Here is a 17906-nt window from a genome sequence, read left to right as displayed (position 1 = left end):
AGGATTAATTTAAGACCTTGTATCTCCATCAATATTCAAATATCAAGAACAAAATATGATTTTTGGGAAGTAAAACACAATCAATTTCTTAAAGAATAAAAGAAAGATATTTTACTAGATGTCAAAGATGAGATTGAACTGTTGAAGAGCTTGAAAATAAGTGATTTTTAAGAATAAAAAAATCAAGGTTTTTGTTTTTGTTTGCTAGAGGTTGAAAATAATGGTGTTTAGGTCTTTTTCATTAGTCTTCCATAGTAGATCAAGATCAAGAGACAGTTCTAAAACAGGCAAATATTTAGAGAGCTATTGTTGGCATACAACTTTTCTTATTATTACATCCCAAATTCTTAAATTATTTATGGATATTTAAAAAAAAATGCTCAACGTATATCAAAATTTTGGTTTTTGTATATTGTTAATTTTAATTCTCAAAACATGTTTTTCTAATAAATTTTGTTGAAAAATTACTAATAAGATAATTGATATGACAAAATCATTAGTATTTTATCAACAAATTCATTGATTGATTATAAACATGACGAATTCATTAAAAAAACATGCTTTAGGAATTAAAATGAACAATATTCCAGACTCAAAATTTCTTCATAATCAGCCCATGAAATGGAGATTATATTTTCTTGTTATTATAGAGAGATTCTATTGCCACATTAACTTTTGCAAACGCCACACCAATTCAAATGCAAATAACAAGGGATTAACAGGTATCTTGGAGTGGCATTACTAAAGGCTGGGGTGCCAATAGTATATCTCAATATTTATGTAGAAAAAAACCCATGTGGGAAAAGACTTTTTTAAAATGGGAAACAGTTCAGTGGCCCTTCACTTTCTATCTTTTCAGTCTCTTTCTATGTCTCTACTTTCTACAATTTTCTCACTTCTTCCTTAGAAATTAAGTTATGAAACATCTCCTTTCTGCTTTGTAAATAGTCTTCCTCTTCATCTTCCCATTTCAGACATTTTCTTCTCAAACAGAGAGAGAGAGAGACAGTGAGTGATGTCGGACTGGGGCCCAGTGTTCGTAGCGGTCGTCCTATTCGTGCTATTATCGCCAGGTCTACTGATTCAAGTACCGGGTCGGAGTCGATTCGTAGAGTTCGGAAACTTTCAAACCAGTGGTGTTTCGATTCTGGTTCACTCCATTCTCTACTTTGCCCTCATCTGCATCTTCTTGTTAGTAATTCGGGTTCACGTTTACTTCAATTAATAAATCAATAATGGAGGAGTTTGTTAAGTCTAGGGTTTCAAATTTTCTCTTCTTTATTTGTATTCAAGTTCCAATTCTCATTTTAGTTTTAATTTTATGAACTAAGATTGCGTTTGTGTTCTATGATTTGTGGGTACAATTACAATACTTAAAAGTTTCAATTCTAGGGTTCTTGCGTTCAATTTCTAGATTTCTGCAATTACAATACTTAAAAGTTTCAATTCTAGGGTTCTTGCGTTCAATTTCTAGATTTCTGCAATTATGCTTACATGGGTCTCAAAATGGTTTGTGCCTTTTAGTTACTGGTCTTGTTAACAACAGGCTGGAGTGACCTCAAGATTGACCTCATTTCACACTTTTCTGATATGGAGGTGCGCACAGAACCACAGATGCTTTTTACTCATACCTCAATGAAAATTATCTATGGTTCCTACACACTTCCACATCAGAAAAAGTTTGAAATGGGGTCAATCTTGAGGTCACTTAAGCATTATTCATGTAAAATACATCACCTACATGAAAACAGTGAGGGTATTTATTTTCTTTGTTCTCAAGTATGGGTGGTGATTATTAAATTTTCTCTGGATGTATTAGTCACATTTACTTGATGTTCTGGATTTATTATGAAGGTGTGTTCTCTGCAATTTTCCATTCTTGTATTTTTGTTTCAATGATTTTGTAGTATTTCAAATTGAGATGATTCCATTTCCAGTTGATCATTTGATTTATAATGGTTTGGAACATTTGTCAGGTTGTAGAATGCCTACAAAATAAGGACTTAAGAGAGTTTTTTTTTTTTATTCTGAACTTTCCGTTGATTTCTAATTAAGATTCATGGAAATATGGAATAGGTTTATCTTTTTGTGTAGGCGAGCCGGTTGGCAGAATATGACAAAGATTGTAAGGTATAATACTGTTCTTAATGAAAAGATGAGATATTGCATATTCTTAGGTGTTACGGGCTTATTATGCAATCATTTAGATGGTTATGGATCTTGAGTCATTAAGTGTTGATGGCTTCATCGTCCTACTTAATCATTTTCATAGTATTTCCGATTTGTGTAAGAAATCAACAAAATGTTGTTGCTTTTTATGTGATGGATGCCTATGTTAGCTAAAAAAGATGATATTTAGTCCTGTTTTATGGCTCAAGAGATTTATTGAGAAACAGAACATAGAGGGATGAATTTTTGGAATATAGTGTTGTAATCGATATGTTCCAAGTTATATTCCTTAAAATCATGAGTTTCAAGTGGTATTTTATTTATTTTCTTTGGATTTGTGACAATTTGGTGACTCCTTTCTTGAAGTTTCGGAGAATGACAACAGGGGATCAATTTCAATGTTAATATCTCTAGCATGCAGTACTAAAACTTGATCGGATTGAGTATTGTGGATGGAAACAATCATTATCACAAGACATTGAACAGACCCAATTCATGAGTCCTCCCTTAAGGTCTCTTAGTTCAAAAATCGGTTGAATGATTAGACTCTTTTGCATCTTCTTCACTATACAGAAAATCTAATCTTTTCCCGGGAAAAAAAAATCTAGGGACGAGGTCTTTCAGATAATCTGATTATGTTGTGTTTCTTGTTGGAGCATTGTGTTATAGTAGTTCTAGAGAATCTTTAGTCCCCAGATGAGAATGGAGATTGGTGTTCGTGAGGTTTAATTCTGGAAGATTGTTTTTTGGGTTTGCCTTGGAGCTATATCCAGCAAAGTATGTACTTCAAGTATTTATATGATGTAAAGTAAATTTTATTTTAAATAAATCAGTCTCATGTGCTCCTATTTCTCGATTTTTTTCTTAAAATGGAGTTGTGTTGTAAATATAATGTGTTTGATCAGATTTGTTGAGTCTTGAAAGCCATGTTCTGGGATGGAGCCATTTTGTTTTGGGGTTTGAGAGCCATTTTGTATTCTCCATGAAAGATGGTTTTGCACCCTATGTTTCCTTTTATTCAATTAGAGCAGATTTGTTGGCGTGACCTACTGTTGTACAATGCAATTAGCCAATTCATGTTTGTGTCTAAAATAAAACATCTTTTTGGCCATTTATGGATGCCCAAGCAAGTGGAGAAGATCATTAGATGGAATGGAACACCTTGGAAGAACTTCAGAAGAAAAAAGAGGAAAAAAACTGCACTGGTTGCTCTAAAGATAGAGAGATCGCTCTGATTTCATAGAAATGAAGACGATGTATCTGATTAATGCATATTATTGTAAACTATAGATACAAATTTTTGCCATGAACCTAGTTCTCCTTTACTTGGCACTCAATCAAGCTATTCTCCACGATCTAGTTCATGTCAACCTTTCCCTAAGAGGTACTCCAATTCATCCAAGGACCCATACTCAAGTTAGGTCAGGGGATTAACTTGTGGCAGCTGAGTGTCGCTTGGGTGCTAAATATTTTATCTGGATTGGTAATATATGATTAGTATAATTGTTGCTCCAAGGTGAAGATAGTAATTTAAGGGCCACTAGATAAGTTTTTACAAAATTAGTTTCTGGGTTGGCACCGAAGAAGTAATGTCACTCGATTATTATCAAATTGACCGCACTCTTTTTCTGTCCGTGAGGATCCCATTGGAACACCTTCTACTTGGGACCCAAACCAAACCCATTAAACCTCCGATTAGAAATACTACACCATGTCTGTCTCATCATATAATTTTCTCCAAAAGGAATAATTTTTCTTTGTTAGCTGGAAAATATTCTCCTACCTGTTGGGCCTGAAAAATCTTAAATGTTATTCTCTCACGATTACCCTTACCATTACATTAAAAGTTAATTATTCTCTTTTTGACATTTTCCTATAAGAGTAATTAAACAAGGGCAAATATTTTCTCTGCAATGAAACACAAGAAAATATAATAGGAATCAACATTGCAAAATGAACAACTTTATTATGGAACAAACTTGAAAATGAGCCTTTCACTTGAGGGTCTCAAGATAAAACACAATGACAACCCCCTTATATGAATGAATTAATTGAAATATCTCAACCTTAATGAATTATAAAAAAAAAAAAAAAAGCAAATCTAGAATAAAACAGAGAAATTCAAACATGCTCATTATTTTTTTCTTTTTGGAAAAGAAGAAGAAGAAGATCAATCGGCATGTATGTGCACCCCGACCGCTATGACCAAGATAGTGAGTATACCAAAGAATATAATGGAGTGAACCAAAATGGCAATTCCACTGGTTGCCATGTTGCCAAACTCGACCACTCTTGTTCTGGCTGGCAACTGAAACAGAAGTCCCGGAGATAGAAGAATGAACAACACTAAAGCGACAACGACAGGTCCCCAGTCGGCAGCCATCTCTCTCTCTCTCTATTCTCTTCTTTGTATTTTTCTCTTTCAATGTTAAAAAACTAAAATGAATAACAAGCTCTATATAGAAGTATGTAGAGTAATGTGTAGGACAATTTTTTTGTTTTTCTTGGAAGGAAAAGGAGAGGAGGATTCCAAACTTGGAGACTACGAAGGCAATGGTCTTACTCAAAGAAATAAAAAAGGGTGAGGTTTCATGGGATTCTTGATTTGGAGACAAGAGGAAGCCATGGAGGTGGAGCTTTTGGAAAATGCATAATAGAAGGAAAAGCCTCATGAGGACATTAAAGGTGAAAAAAAAGTAATATGAGGTAAGTGGGTTAGGAATGCTTGCTAATGTGGGTTTACTTATTAAAGAAAACTAAACGTGTGTGGGGATGTAAAGGAGATGATTATGTACTTATATTCCCAAAGAATGTCTCCTACCCAAGTAAGCATATACTTGATTTTTGATTTAATAAACACTAATGCTTGGGTGACATTGGATTTACTGCAATTTTTATGTTTCTGATGTGGAGGTGCGCACTTAACCGTATATACTTTTTACTCATGTCTCAATGAAACACATCTACAGTTATATGCACATACCACGACAAAAATGTAAATATTGCAGCAAATCCCAATGTCACCCTAGCACGACTCTTTAATATAATACTCATCCAGTCTCCTAAGCTTTACTCAAAAAAATAATAACAATCCATTCTCTTCTAGTGAAATATTTTATGAGTCATGGTAATCTATGCTCTTTTTTGTACGCTCCCCTCACGGAACCGTAGGTCTTTGCTTCGGGATACACAAGGATAAATATTTATGATTAAGTGAACTGCCAGGTCAGAGTGTAAAAAAAAATGTCAAATCATCACGATTCATATTTTATTGATGGAATACTTTGTATCATGATATGATGTGATTTCTCCATATGAAATCACTTTCACGTGAGATAGTGAGAGTAAATTTAAACTCACTCTTAATAACCAAAAAAAAAAAAAAAACAGCTTTGGACAGAGTGGTTTGGAGGATCAGGATTGATTTAAAGTGACCTCAAGTCTTCTGGATACAGTTATGTTGTTGTAGAATATCATATAATGCATTAGAATAAAGATAGGATTGAATATGATTGTATTAAATTAGGCCACTTTTCCTTATATTAGAGTTCTATTGTTTCCCGTTAAGATTGTTTTCTAACTTTTGTATAAATTTAATTAGGATTTGTTATAATTCAACTTGAGAGAATCAATTTAATTCCCTCTTCACTACTTTTTATTTTATTTATTTATTGAATCAATGTACATAAAGTTTGTAAGATTGCAAATAAGGGATTACATATAGATGATGAAGAAGATATTATTAGTTTCTTAAAATCTCCACTCTTGGATCTGTATTTATTGTTGATCATACATTGTATAAATAAGAAATCATAAATCAAGATAAATTCCCAATCATTTATGGATTTTATTAACGTGAGTGCACATGTTAAAGTGCAACACTTTGGAAATTGGAATCTTAAGGTATTTTGGTATTCAAAAAAAGGTAAGGGCATCTTAGGTACAAAATCTAATTTTCAAAGTGTATTTGTTGCATTTCAACATGTGCCCTTGGGGAAAAAGTGCAGTAAATACACTTTGGGATCTGATTATTATATGAAATTGCCCTCAAAATTTTTTTTGACCAAAAATGCCCTCAGGTGCTTTTTCTATTTTTCTATTTGATGCATTTTGGCATGTGCCCTTGAGGGTATTTTTTATAAATAAAAAAATTTGAGAGCATTTTCGATATAAAATACAAATTCCAAAATGTATTTAATGCATCTAAACGTGTGCCCTTAGGGCACAAGTTAACAAACCCATGTATTTATTAGACTTTGTCGAGTACTTGGCTCCGTAAGTGTTGAAGTCATGTCAAATGTTTGATCTCTAGACTAAGATTTGTTGGAACCACATCTTATGTCCTACAATCCGCTCCTAGTGTGCAGTGATAATTATCATTATCAGGTATCAATTAAAATCTTATATACATTAACAATATAATTTAATAATTTATATTTTTTAAATTAAATTTGAGGGACAAACTGTCAAATTAATGGGTGATTTGTACCCCTCAAAGTTTAGCCTTATATTTGATAGACTCCTATGTTTTCAAATTGACTGATATGAGCCCACGTACATCTCTTAAAATAATATCAATCCCCTCATCTTTATCCTCTAACCTATGGCCATTTATTTTTCTCTAAAAACTGTCATCTTCAAACTCTTGAATATCTAATGACTTTGACCCCTATAGTTTGCATAAATCCATTTTGACCTTCTAATGTTTTGATAATTGTGCTTACTTCTTCTTTTACTGATAGTGTTAAAATTTAGATGTTATTTTACTACTTTATTCTCTTATTTTATATTTTAAAAAATAAGTTTTAAAAAAACATGCCCCCATCTAAGCATATATTGAACCCATTTTTTCACAAGCATATTTTTATTTATAAAAAGGAATAACATTTTAAAAAGGGTAAAATAGTCTTGATTAAAAGGAGCTTAACAGTTAGGTTGACGAAAATGTGACCGAAGGGGGTAAATGAACCCCTTAGATAATTACAAAGGAGGTGAGTACAATTATCAAAATATTAGGGGGTCAAACTGAAATTATGCCAAACTACAGGGAGTCAAAATGTAAGTTACCCTTTAACCTATTCAACCTCAAATAGAAAATCCTTTATTTATTTATTTTTTAACCAGAAAAGATCTATCATCGTACTTTCCAAAAAGTATCTCACGTTCTTGATGATTCAAAACCAAAGGAACAAAATTATCAAAATGTTGAGATGGGGGTGTTAGGGGAGGGGGTTTACTCTCGATGTTGAAGGGGTGTGTGTAAAATATACAACATACATAAAGGTGTATCTCTAAAAAAAAAAAAAAAAAAGGGCCCATCAATGGATGGATTAAAGTCTAATTGGATGAAACCAAATCCAGTGTTGAAGAGACGGGTTAAAACTTCTACCTTAAGAGTCTTAGACTAAACCCCTTTGGGCTTAAGCCCAATATTGGCCCTAACAGGCTTGGGGTAGATTTACTTTTCTAATTGATTTTACTTTTAAAGACTGGATTAGGGTTCATCCAATTTTGATGTTAATCCATGCATACTTTTCTTCACAGTAGAGTGGACCTTCATCATCCAATTTTGACGTTATTTATAATGTACTTTAGTTATTTTTATTACAAAATCATACATCTAATTATATATAAGGCTTGGACGTTGTTAGGCCTTACCTAGCCCACCCAAATTTAAAATTAATTTGATTTCTTTTTTCAAGATAATCCAAAGCCCTTATTGTATGGTCAAATTATTCTAAACCTTTTTTATGTTTTTGTTTTAAACCGATGTAGTCGGGCCTCTTAGAGTACTTCATTAACCACAATCACGTCCTCCCAACACCAAGTAATTTTTAGGATAAATCCCTAGGGGTGGCCCCTAAAGAGAGATTTGAACGTGGTCTTGACCATCTCCTTGTATATCCCACTTTTCATCCAAACATTCATATGTAATCCTTGATGCGAATTATTAAAGGGATATCTGTATACATGACACACATTCATATCCAACCCAATTTCAAGTAAATAAAATAGAGAGTTTTTACTGCCACACCAACTTTTACTAAGAGCACTTCAAGATGTGTGCTTATTCCATATGAATTTGGGTGCTCTTAGAAAAAGTTGGTGTAGCAATAAAATCTTTTTAAAAATATTTTGATGTACTTTATTCAGAGAGTTGTGTTGGAATGACCTCAAGCTGGAACCTCATATCGCACCTCTTGACATGAAAGTGTATGGGAACCACATGCTTTTTTACTCATATCTCGATGAAAAGCATCTATGGTTCTCATACATTTTTATGTCAAGAAAGTCACTTAAGCATTATTCTTATTCAAATTCTTAATCTGTTGGATGAGTAATACTCTAACTTGAATAATTAGGGTTGAGTTCGGGTAAGTGGATATTATTTAACTCATTATGAGCCCCATTGATAAGCTCCCTAGTCAATATTGGTTAAAGTCAGGATATGAATTCAAAATCCTAATCCACCTATTAATATTATTAAGTTAATGTGTAGGAATCTATACTGGTGTCCTACAACCTAACCAAGGTCATGTGACACCCCATTTTATGCTACATGGCAATTTTTGAGACCCTCTGATCGTGCAAATATGTTGTTCATCCCTCGATGAATTTACACATAAGATCAGTTTGATTGGTGATGTGTATCCATTGATTATAACATTGTTTTGAGAATGATTTTTAATAATTGAATTTAAAATCTTTTGCAAGAATTTAGGTTTAATGGATACAAATTATTAAATAGTAATATTTTTGGTACGTAGGTTCACGAAGGGATGAGCCACACATATCCATAAGGTCAGTGGGTACCCCCAAGATCACGTGACATAAGGAGTGGATCCTTAGAGTAAGTTAATTTAATTCAATTCTTTAATTAATAAAATTGTATCTATATTTCCGTCTATATGATTCCATGTATCGTTGGACACGTTAATACAATGCTCCATATCAATCCTCCAAAAACGGTAAGATTCCAGGGTACGTATGTGAGTTGAGGGCGAATAAGACATTGCCACGTTCACTAAATGTTAAAATTTAAGTCAGTAGAGGACGTAGGTAGAGGCACGTTTTCTATGCATTTGAAGTAGGTGTCAGCTCAGAGACAGAGTATCGATTCTGATGTCCATTAAACTTACATTTATTTGTTATTACTCTTTTCCCAAAGCCATACCCATTCTGAGTCTTCTTCTCCTTCTTTTCCAAATCCATTCAACTAAATTGAGAGAAAGAAAGAAGGAAAGAAAGAAATGGCGGATTGGGGACCAGTGTTGATAGCAGTGGTGTTGTTCGTGGTGTTAACTCCAGGGTTGTTGTTCCAGCTACCAGGGAAGAACAGAGTTGTGGAGTTTGGAAACATGCAGACAAGTGGGGCTTCTATTCTTGTTCACACCATCATATATTTTGGTCTTGTAACTATCTTTCTCATTGCCATTGATGTTCATATCTACACTGGATGATTCCACCCCCTTCCCTTCCCTTCCCCTCCCCTCCCCTCCCCTCCCCATGTTTTTATTTACCATGCATCTTTGTTCCTTTTGTTTTCTTTATTTGCTAATAAATTAATGAAGGAAAAAAAAGGGACTAGTGTTTTTGTTCCTTTGATGAGAGTGATGTGATGTGATCATCATTGTTTTTTTTTTTTTTTTTTAAAAATCTTTACTACTTGTGATTTTTTATGTTTTTAATATAATTTATTATTATCTTGAGAGAGAGAGAGAGAGAGAGAGAGATCTGCAAACCCTAAATTCTGAGACGAGATCAACAAATCCTAAACTTCTATAACATCAGGCGTCTGATTACCCTTTTTTATTATTTTCTTCAGCACAATAAATTTCATCTCCTTCTCTTTAGTTTGGAATTGGGGTTCTAAAAATCATTGGATTTGATTTATTTAGGGATTACAATCATTAAATACTTTTGAAAATTGAAAATTATAGAGAAGGCTACCCAATTAAATTATTTTTGTTTGTCAAAGAAGAAAGCGAAAAAACTATGAAGCCGGAGGGGTGGGTGCAGGATGGACGATTTCAAAGCGGACTCCCCATTCATCGGATAGAGAATATCGCCGAGATTTCGTATCAGCTGCCGAACTTATTCAAATTCCAACAGCTTGGACTCGGATCGTGGGGATCACTGGAATACATTTTGAAGAAATCCTTTCCATTGTATTTATTACACGAGGAATTTTCAAGGAGCTATTTCAAAGTTTGACGAAAATGTAGGGGCCTGAAATAAATTCAAAATGCCATGTTTCTTATAGCGAGGACAGGTTCCTTTGAAATTTGAAGCGGGCTGCTCGCTTCAAAGTCAAACACGAAGAAAGTATCAAATTGAGAGCTGCTATTGCCACACACCAACTTTTACTAATGCCACACTTACTTCTTAGGTAAATCGCCATGTTAACTATCATCAAATATTTAAAGGATTTTGTTAACGTGTGTCCTACAATGCATTAAATACACATTGGAATCAGATTTTTGTACCGAAATTATCCTAAAAAATTTAGTTTTTTTTATCAAAAATATCCCAAGGTGGCGTTGGTTCAATGGCAATTTCGGACTGGACCGATAAGTTGTCAATGCTTGGAGGTTGTGAGATCGATACTCAATATGAGCATTAATTCCTCAAGGGCTATCTGCAAGGGCGCACCCTCACTTACCTAGTGCGTGTGATGTGTGGGCATTGCACATGCCCCGAGATTAATCCTTGGACAAGACTATGGTCTATGGACTAGACAAAGCCTAAATACGGGCCTGGTCCGCTATTTATAGGGATACACGGTTATAAAAAAAAAAACCCTTTAAATAATATCAATAAAGTGGAATACTGGTGTTTGGTTATATGGTGTTTGCGAAACCCTTGGGTATTTTTTTTGGATAACTAGGTATCCTTATAGACAGGGGATTGGGCCGATACCTTGGTTTTACCTAGTCCATAGACCATGTGCCCAAGGACTAGTCTCGGGACATGTGGAAAGCCTGCACATCACATGTACTAGGTAAGTGAGGGGGTGTCCTTGTGGCTGCCCCTGAGCAATTAATGCTCATATTGGGTATTAAACTCACGACCTACGAGATTAACCACTTATCGGTCTGAAATGGCCATTAAGCCAACCCCGTGGGGTTTTGTGAAAGAATAATGCTGAAGTGACCTCAAGTTGGAACCTCAGATTGCACTTCATGATGTGAAAGTGGATAGGAACCATAAATGCTTTTTCACTCCTATCCCGATGAAAAGCATTTATGGTTCCTATCCACTTTCATATCATGAAGTGCGATATGAGATTCCAGCTTGAGGTCACTCCAACACGACTCTTTGCAACCCTTGGTTTGTAGAAATAAAGCAAAGGTGTAATGATTTTCTAATTCAACTCTGATAGACTAACTCAAAAACTAACTTACGTGACTTGTGTAAGAACATTAGATTTTTCTCTCATAATACACAACTGCACATGGTTCTTGCACATGCAACGTCAGTGAGTTGTTGAGTTATTCTGTCAGGTTGAGTTAGAAAATCAACCTCAAAGCAAAGCTAATGACATTGGTGATAGAGTGCTGATTTCTAACTCAACTTGATATAATAACTCAAAATTCATTGACAATCGTAGATTATTTCTCTCGAGATACACAACTGTACATGTTTTATGGGGATGTGCAGTTGTGTATCTGGAGGAAATAATCTACGATTCTAGAACATGCCACATCAATAAGTTCTTAAGTTAGTCTGTCAGAGTTGTGTTAGAAAATCATTACAGTTGGTTATACTATGGTGTTAGAGTACATGTTGGTTTGAGTTTTCATCATCCAAACTAACTCTAATAACTATTCCATATCAAAATCATCGTTTTACAATCCGCAAAATAATCAAATCATAATTTCCATACTTTTTTTAAGATTCTTGAATCCAATCCAACTTAAAAGATTACATTGCATCTTTTGCAATCAATATAATGATTAATAAATCTATACAATAAATTTCCCTTATTTATGAACTTTGATTTAGACTCACCTTCTTCTCTCTTTTTAGTGGAATTAGGGTAGTGTTATTCAATTCAAGGACAAACTTACACTTGGGGCAATGGTTCCCACAAAAATTTTCATAGTCTTATAAGAATTTATACGTTATTGTGATATATAAAAAAATCCACCGCTATTGCTTCCATAAAAAAAATTTCTACTCTTAGTTGCCCCCATGTGGGCAAAATCTTTGCTTTGCCCTTGTTAGTGATGGTGAAAACTAATTTCTCAATGACCTATTATCAGTAAAATTTTATAGAGAATTGGTGTGGAAACCATTTAGAATCATGCCTTCATAAGGGAGTGTCATTCCCCTTTATAGATGAGAGCAGGAGGGTCTAGAGTTTCTCTAATAGAGAGTTTCCTACCCATCAATGTTACTCTCTAATTTCTTTTGGGTATGTTTGATTGGATGGAAAGTCACTTTCTATAGAATTTGAAATCCATAAAAAAAATATAGTGGAAAATGGGTATGGTTGGAAAATCAAGTTTCATTGTTTTATTGGATTTAGACAAAATCAAGGGGAAATTTTTTGAGGAGAGAGAGAGAGAGAGAGAGAGAGAGAGAGAGAGAGAGGAGGAGAAGGAGGTTGGCGACAGCAACGGGGAGAGAGATGGTCAAATGCAGTGATGGCTATGGAGGTGGTGGAAAAGAAGAAGAGGTGAGATTAGGGTTTTGATTTGGAGATAGAAATTGTGGGTGGATTTCATTTTCTCATAGTTGTAGCCGGGAAAATGAAATCTGCACTTTGCTGGATTTTTGGAAGGGAATGAAAATCATTTTCCACCTTATTTTCCATATGCAATCACACAATCTTAAAGAGAAATTCTCTTTTAGAATTCTAATGAGAATATGAGATTAAGGATTTTTTATTTATTACGGGCTTTCTTTTTATTTGATGGTACAAATTTGTACAAACATAAGAATCCTTGGGATTCGTTGGGCCTGTGCAGTACAAGGTGATTGGACAATACGACATATTTTATTTGGGGTCAAAAGGCTTATGGTAAGGGCCGATATGAAACACTAATGCTGGAGTGACACAAACAGGACACAGGAATGACACAAATGATGTGGTGGTGCGCAAATAACCGTAGCATGACTCTATGAATTATGGCTAAGCTATCTCTCAAATTTACATATAATAATATCAAGCAGGCATTCAATGGGTCAGGTTTTGAGTTCTCAATGTATATTTTTAAGAACAGATAGATACTTGTGTTCAGGGTGGGATAGTCACTTCTCTTGAGGAAATCAAAAGAGATCGGTAGTGAATTTTTTTTTTTCTTCCAACTTATTTAGGAGGATATTGAATAATCAATGAGGTAGCTGGAATTAGCTAAATTTAATTTGAGTCTTTGCTTATTTACTTTCTCTTTACAACAAACATTGGTTTATGTTTCCTATTGTTTCTCAATCTCAACCACAAATAAAAGACTATACTTCTCATTTAAAAGTTATAAGGTATTTGCAATGCTGGTTTTGATTATAAGGATTTCGAGCCCAAAATTGAAGTTGAAAAGGGTTAGAACAAACATTTTATTAGGTTTTGGTTATATATGGATCCGAATCAAAACTAATCTGCCACGCCCCTATAATTTAGATCATAGTTCGCGACTCAACCTGGCAGTCCACGAAGTTGAGTCAAGTCAACAAGTCACAAGTTGACTTGGATGAGTAAAGAATACAATTTATGAATATACTTATTTTATTTTTTATTTTTATATTTTATATTTTTTAAATTTTAGAATTTAAAACGTTTGAATAACTTAATGGAGCTTTTGTTCTGACTCTAACATTTTCAGGCTGACCATGCAGAGTAGATGTCTGTTGATTGGATTACATTTTCATTCTCATGTCTATAACTTTATAGGATTTTCATTGACCCATATGTGTAGCTTGGTTACTATGCCAATTAGTATTATCAAATGACATGATCCATCCGTGTAACAGTCTCCTCCTACTCACCACTACCAAACAGCCAATGATGAATAATATTGTGTATCAAAACAAGCTTAACAGATGGAATCATACTAACAAGTTCATTGGATTTAGTTTGTGAATAAGGAATTGTTGCATTAAAACAAAGTCAAGTCGCCCCATCCACAAACAAAAAGGTGCCCACACATAGACCAAGAACGACGAGATTTAATTACAGTACTCCAAAGCAAAAGGAGTTTTTTTTTTTTTTAATAGAAATGTCAGACACCAAAACAAAACTAAAATGTACTACTTATAAATGGCATACATACCATTTCCATAACCATGCGTGCATACGAATTGATGGCCGAGCTCCGCTAAATCTCCTTTCGTCAACCTATCCATCCTTGCATGTAATTATTCATACTTGGCCCAGCTGCAGCCACAGTTATTTGATCCGGCTGGTACCTGTATAATTGCACTCACGCACCCACATTATAAGCTATCCATCATTTTCTTCCACTTTCTTCTTTTCGGACAATAAGCCAAGTTTATAAATTGTTTCCATCTAATGGGCTTGCCATGGAGGGATTTTCCGAATCGTTTAAAAAATTCGTCAAATTTTGTGACTTATTATAATTAAGGTCCTTCACACGAGGTTAAAATGAAGAAATGAGGTGAACCTGCTTCTTTGCAACTATCCAAGAATTTTCCACATTGGAATCTTCCTATTATTATAATCAAAAGTGAAATGGAGCAGAAAGTCCTAGGCAATTAAATAAATTGAGCCAGAGCATAAAAATTCAAACATACAACAACTATGACGTAGGAGATTGAGGCTAGTATTTTTCAGGAGAAAAGAAAAAAAGTAGAAGAAGAAGAAGAAGAAGAAGAAGAGAACAGGATGACTTTTAACATTTTAGGATTACAAATAAATGTTTTGCTAAAAGTACTGTATCAGTATCATGGATCTAAAACATGTTATTTGAACTTGTTAAGAGTGAACCAGCATAAAAATCAGACCTGTTTTGGATTTTAAGAATCCTTGGGTAGGAGCCCCATTCGAAGGGACTGTTTGTGAAGTTTATTATTAAAAAAAAATGCTATAAGTCACTAATCAGGCTGGTAGCACATAGATTCCCCGAGAAGTGTGTCAATAATCTATTCTTGGTGGCAGTGGGACCAATTGAGTGTGCAATATATGTCGCATTCAAAGCTTTGATTAATCCAAGTTTAGAAAAATAGGAGAAGAAATTGAGACCATGAGAAGAGCTTTGAAGACTAAAGAGAGAGCATACCCGATGTGTAGGGTGGGTTCACACTCTATGTGCTGGAAGAACCCTTCACCCTGTGCTGGAGCCTGCTGTCGACCAAAGTTCACAACCTGCACATTTGGGTCCCATTGGTGTGGATTTGGTTGGCTTCCTTCCTCTAACTGCAAACAATTACACCATCTTATATTCCTGCTTTGAAAACTTTTGGGACTTTAAGGCTTAATCATACACCAAATCCTATACATAGACATAATTCATTGATAGCCTATGTTTATTATTGTTTTGGAATAAATTATGAATTTTTGAACTAATTATAGTTATTTATATGTAATAAGTCAAAGTTGCGATATTCAAAAGGATGAACCAAGACAATTGAAGACATTGATTACAATTCAAGACAATACCACAGATTGAAGACCAAAGTCAATGGACCCACAAGCATCACGGTGCTTTGAACACTTTGGGCGGCGCGATGATGTCGGCAAGATTTTCCTCAAGATTTGTGCACTGTTAAGGTGGCATTATTTGTAATGTAACAAGTTAGGGTTTAAAATTCTTGTAAAACACGAAAGTGTTCTGAATCCTAAAGAAACCCTAATCTGGTCTCTATAAATAAAAAATCAAACCAGAGCAAAATTATATCCTTTCCTCTAAGATTATCTTCCCTAGTTCTCCTATATTTTTTTTAGTTTTTAGGTTTATTTTCTATTCAAGCTTTGTAAATAGAAGGAATACTCTACTAGTTTCAAGTCAAGATTAATAGAAGATCATCACTTATTTATTTATTTTGTTTTGATTATTTTTGCCATGTCTGTGGCTAGACTTCTGTTAGAAAGGTCGATGAAGTCCAATCAAGATCATCTTAGATAATTATTTATTTTAATCATGCTTCAATATTTTATTATGATACTAAGTTCTTAAGTAGTGATCATTGAATAGAGTGTTTATTCTCATGATTTTGATAGTTTAATTTTAGATAAGTTCAAGTTAAACTATACTTTGTTAGAAATTCAATATTTTACCTTTGATTTTGTCTTATTAAATATTATCATAGAATTTATGATTAATAGTTGGATTAACAGATTTCATCTTCTGATCTAATAACATTAGTTTTATTAATTGGATTGAGATAATAAGTAAACAAATAAATTTATAAGGTGACTTGTTTTAGTAGATTTAACTCATCTAATTCTTTACATTGTGATTTTCATTCCTACTTATCTTAGAATAATTTTAATTCAATTTCCTTTAATACTTCAAATCGTGATTGTTTTTAAGTAAAAAATTATTAGATTAACGTTGTCTTTGTGGGTTGACCTTTGTTTACCAAGGTTTTTATTTATTTTGTTCTCTTATATTTCTATTGATAATCTGCACCGAACACTACATAGTAGCATCTTAGGTAGAAATCTGAGGTGGTGCTATTGCACCACGTGATGAGCTTTTTATGTCAAACTCAGTTGATAAGTCAAAGCCCATTACGGAAAAGAAATACGACTCCAAATTCTATAATTAAATCAGGTTAAATTTTATAGTGTAATTTTTTTAAAAAAAATATATTAAGATCGGTTAGACAGACCCCTAACCAAAAGAAAAATGATTACAATCTCTCATAAATATGCCTATTGGCATTCTTACATACAATGTTTGTTAGGTCACTTGGGAGGTCTATGGGATCCAAGACTATTCTACCTAACGATGTTAGATAGGAGGCTAAAAAATCAGCAGCTTGATTACATTGTCTAAAGCAGAAGCTGAAGTCGATCATTTGGAATTGAGCCACTCTAGTCCAAGTCTTTCTTCTCTCCAAGACATTTTTCTCACCCCATTGATGCAATCTATTGACACTTTAGAGTCTACTTTGACCATGGAATTGAGCCACTCTAATCCAAGTGTTTCTTCTCTCCAAGGAACATATGTTTAATTTGATTGCCATTATCATCCCCTTTAACATAGCTTGCAACTCATGGAAAAGGACAGACTTCCCTTGGAAATATTTAGAAAAGGCCTTGATTGTGCTACCTCTGCTATCTCTTATAATTGCACCATTTCCTCCAATGTTACCTCTAAGAGACCCATCAGAGTTCAGAACATGGAAGTTCTGCGGAGGTTTGTTCCATATGCATCTTACTCGCACATTTATTTCGAACTTAGGGAATAGGTTCCAAGAGGCCATAAAATCTATTGTTGAGGCATTGTCTTCAGAACTGGCATCTAGACTTTGGAATCTTAGTTGGACTTCTCCAATGATTAAGGATTCCAGAAGGTCTAGGGGATTGTAGTTGTTCCGAAACAATCATCTGAATCTCTCAACACAAATATGGTGTATAAAGGCATTAAAGGTGAGCTTTTTAACCAAGGATTTGAGAAACTTTTCCTTGAAATTCTTGCACCCAATCTACTTCTGAGTTACAATTTCTGTTCGAGTGATTGATGTTGGATCTTCTTAGAATTCTCTACAACATATCATAAGAAAAATCACATCCAAGGAAGATGTGGTCCTCATATTCAGTAGAATTCTTG

At 34.1% G+C, this 17906-nt stretch overlaps 4 protein-coding genes across 6 annotated transcripts in view; 2 read left to right on the top strand and 2 right to left on the bottom strand.

The window, feature by feature from the left end:
- Positions 1–834: 834 nt before the first annotated feature.
- Positions 835–1407, top strand: LOC147398477 (uncharacterized). The gene has a single exon (XM_086447688.1). The coding sequence runs from the start codon at positions 1016–1018 to the stop codon at positions 1223–1225; it is 210 nt and encodes a 69-aa protein (XP_086303814.1). The 5' UTR covers positions 835–1015; the 3' UTR covers positions 1226–1407.
- A 2557-nt stretch (positions 1408–3964) lies between these two features.
- Positions 3965–4579, bottom strand: LOC147398476 (uncharacterized). Its single transcript, XM_086447687.1, has one exon. It carries the CDS (start codon positions 4550–4552, stop codon positions 4340–4342), a length of 213 nt encoding a protein of 70 aa, XP_086303813.1. The 5' UTR covers positions 4553–4579; the 3' UTR covers positions 3965–4339.
- A 4728-nt stretch (positions 4580–9307) lies between these two features.
- On the top strand, positions 9308–9777 carry LOC147398475 (uncharacterized). Its single transcript, XM_086447689.1, has one exon. The coding sequence runs from the start codon at positions 9420–9422 to the stop codon at positions 9627–9629; it is 210 nt and encodes a 69-aa protein (XP_086303815.1). The 5' UTR covers positions 9308–9419; the 3' UTR covers positions 9630–9777.
- A 4440-nt stretch (positions 9778–14217) lies between these two features.
- SEP3 (K-box region and MADS-box transcription factor family protein) overlaps positions 14218–17906 on the bottom strand; it is a 37283-nt gene continuing 33594 nt past the window's right edge. For all 3 annotated transcript variants that reach the window (XM_086447683.1, XM_086447684.1, XM_086447685.1), the window contains 2 exons: positions 15408–15544; positions 14218–14577 (listed from right to left, as the gene is read on the bottom strand). In XM_086447683.1, coding sequence (XP_086303809.1) covers positions 14502–14577; positions 15408–15544 — 213 coding nt within the window. In that variant the 3' untranslated portion in view covers positions 14218–14501. The remainder of the gene's footprint in view (positions 14578–15407; positions 15545–17906) is intronic.

The sequence above is a fragment of the Akebia trifoliata genome, chromosome 7 (genome assembly GCF_017979445.1).
Source record: "Akebia trifoliata isolate Shusen 1 chromosome 7, ASM1797944v1, whole genome shotgun sequence".
NCBI lineage: Eukaryota > Viridiplantae > Streptophyta > Magnoliopsida > Ranunculales > Lardizabalaceae > Akebia > Akebia trifoliata.
The sequence above is the reverse complement of the archived record's forward strand: the minus strand, read 5'-3'. Positions and strand labels throughout refer to the sequence as shown.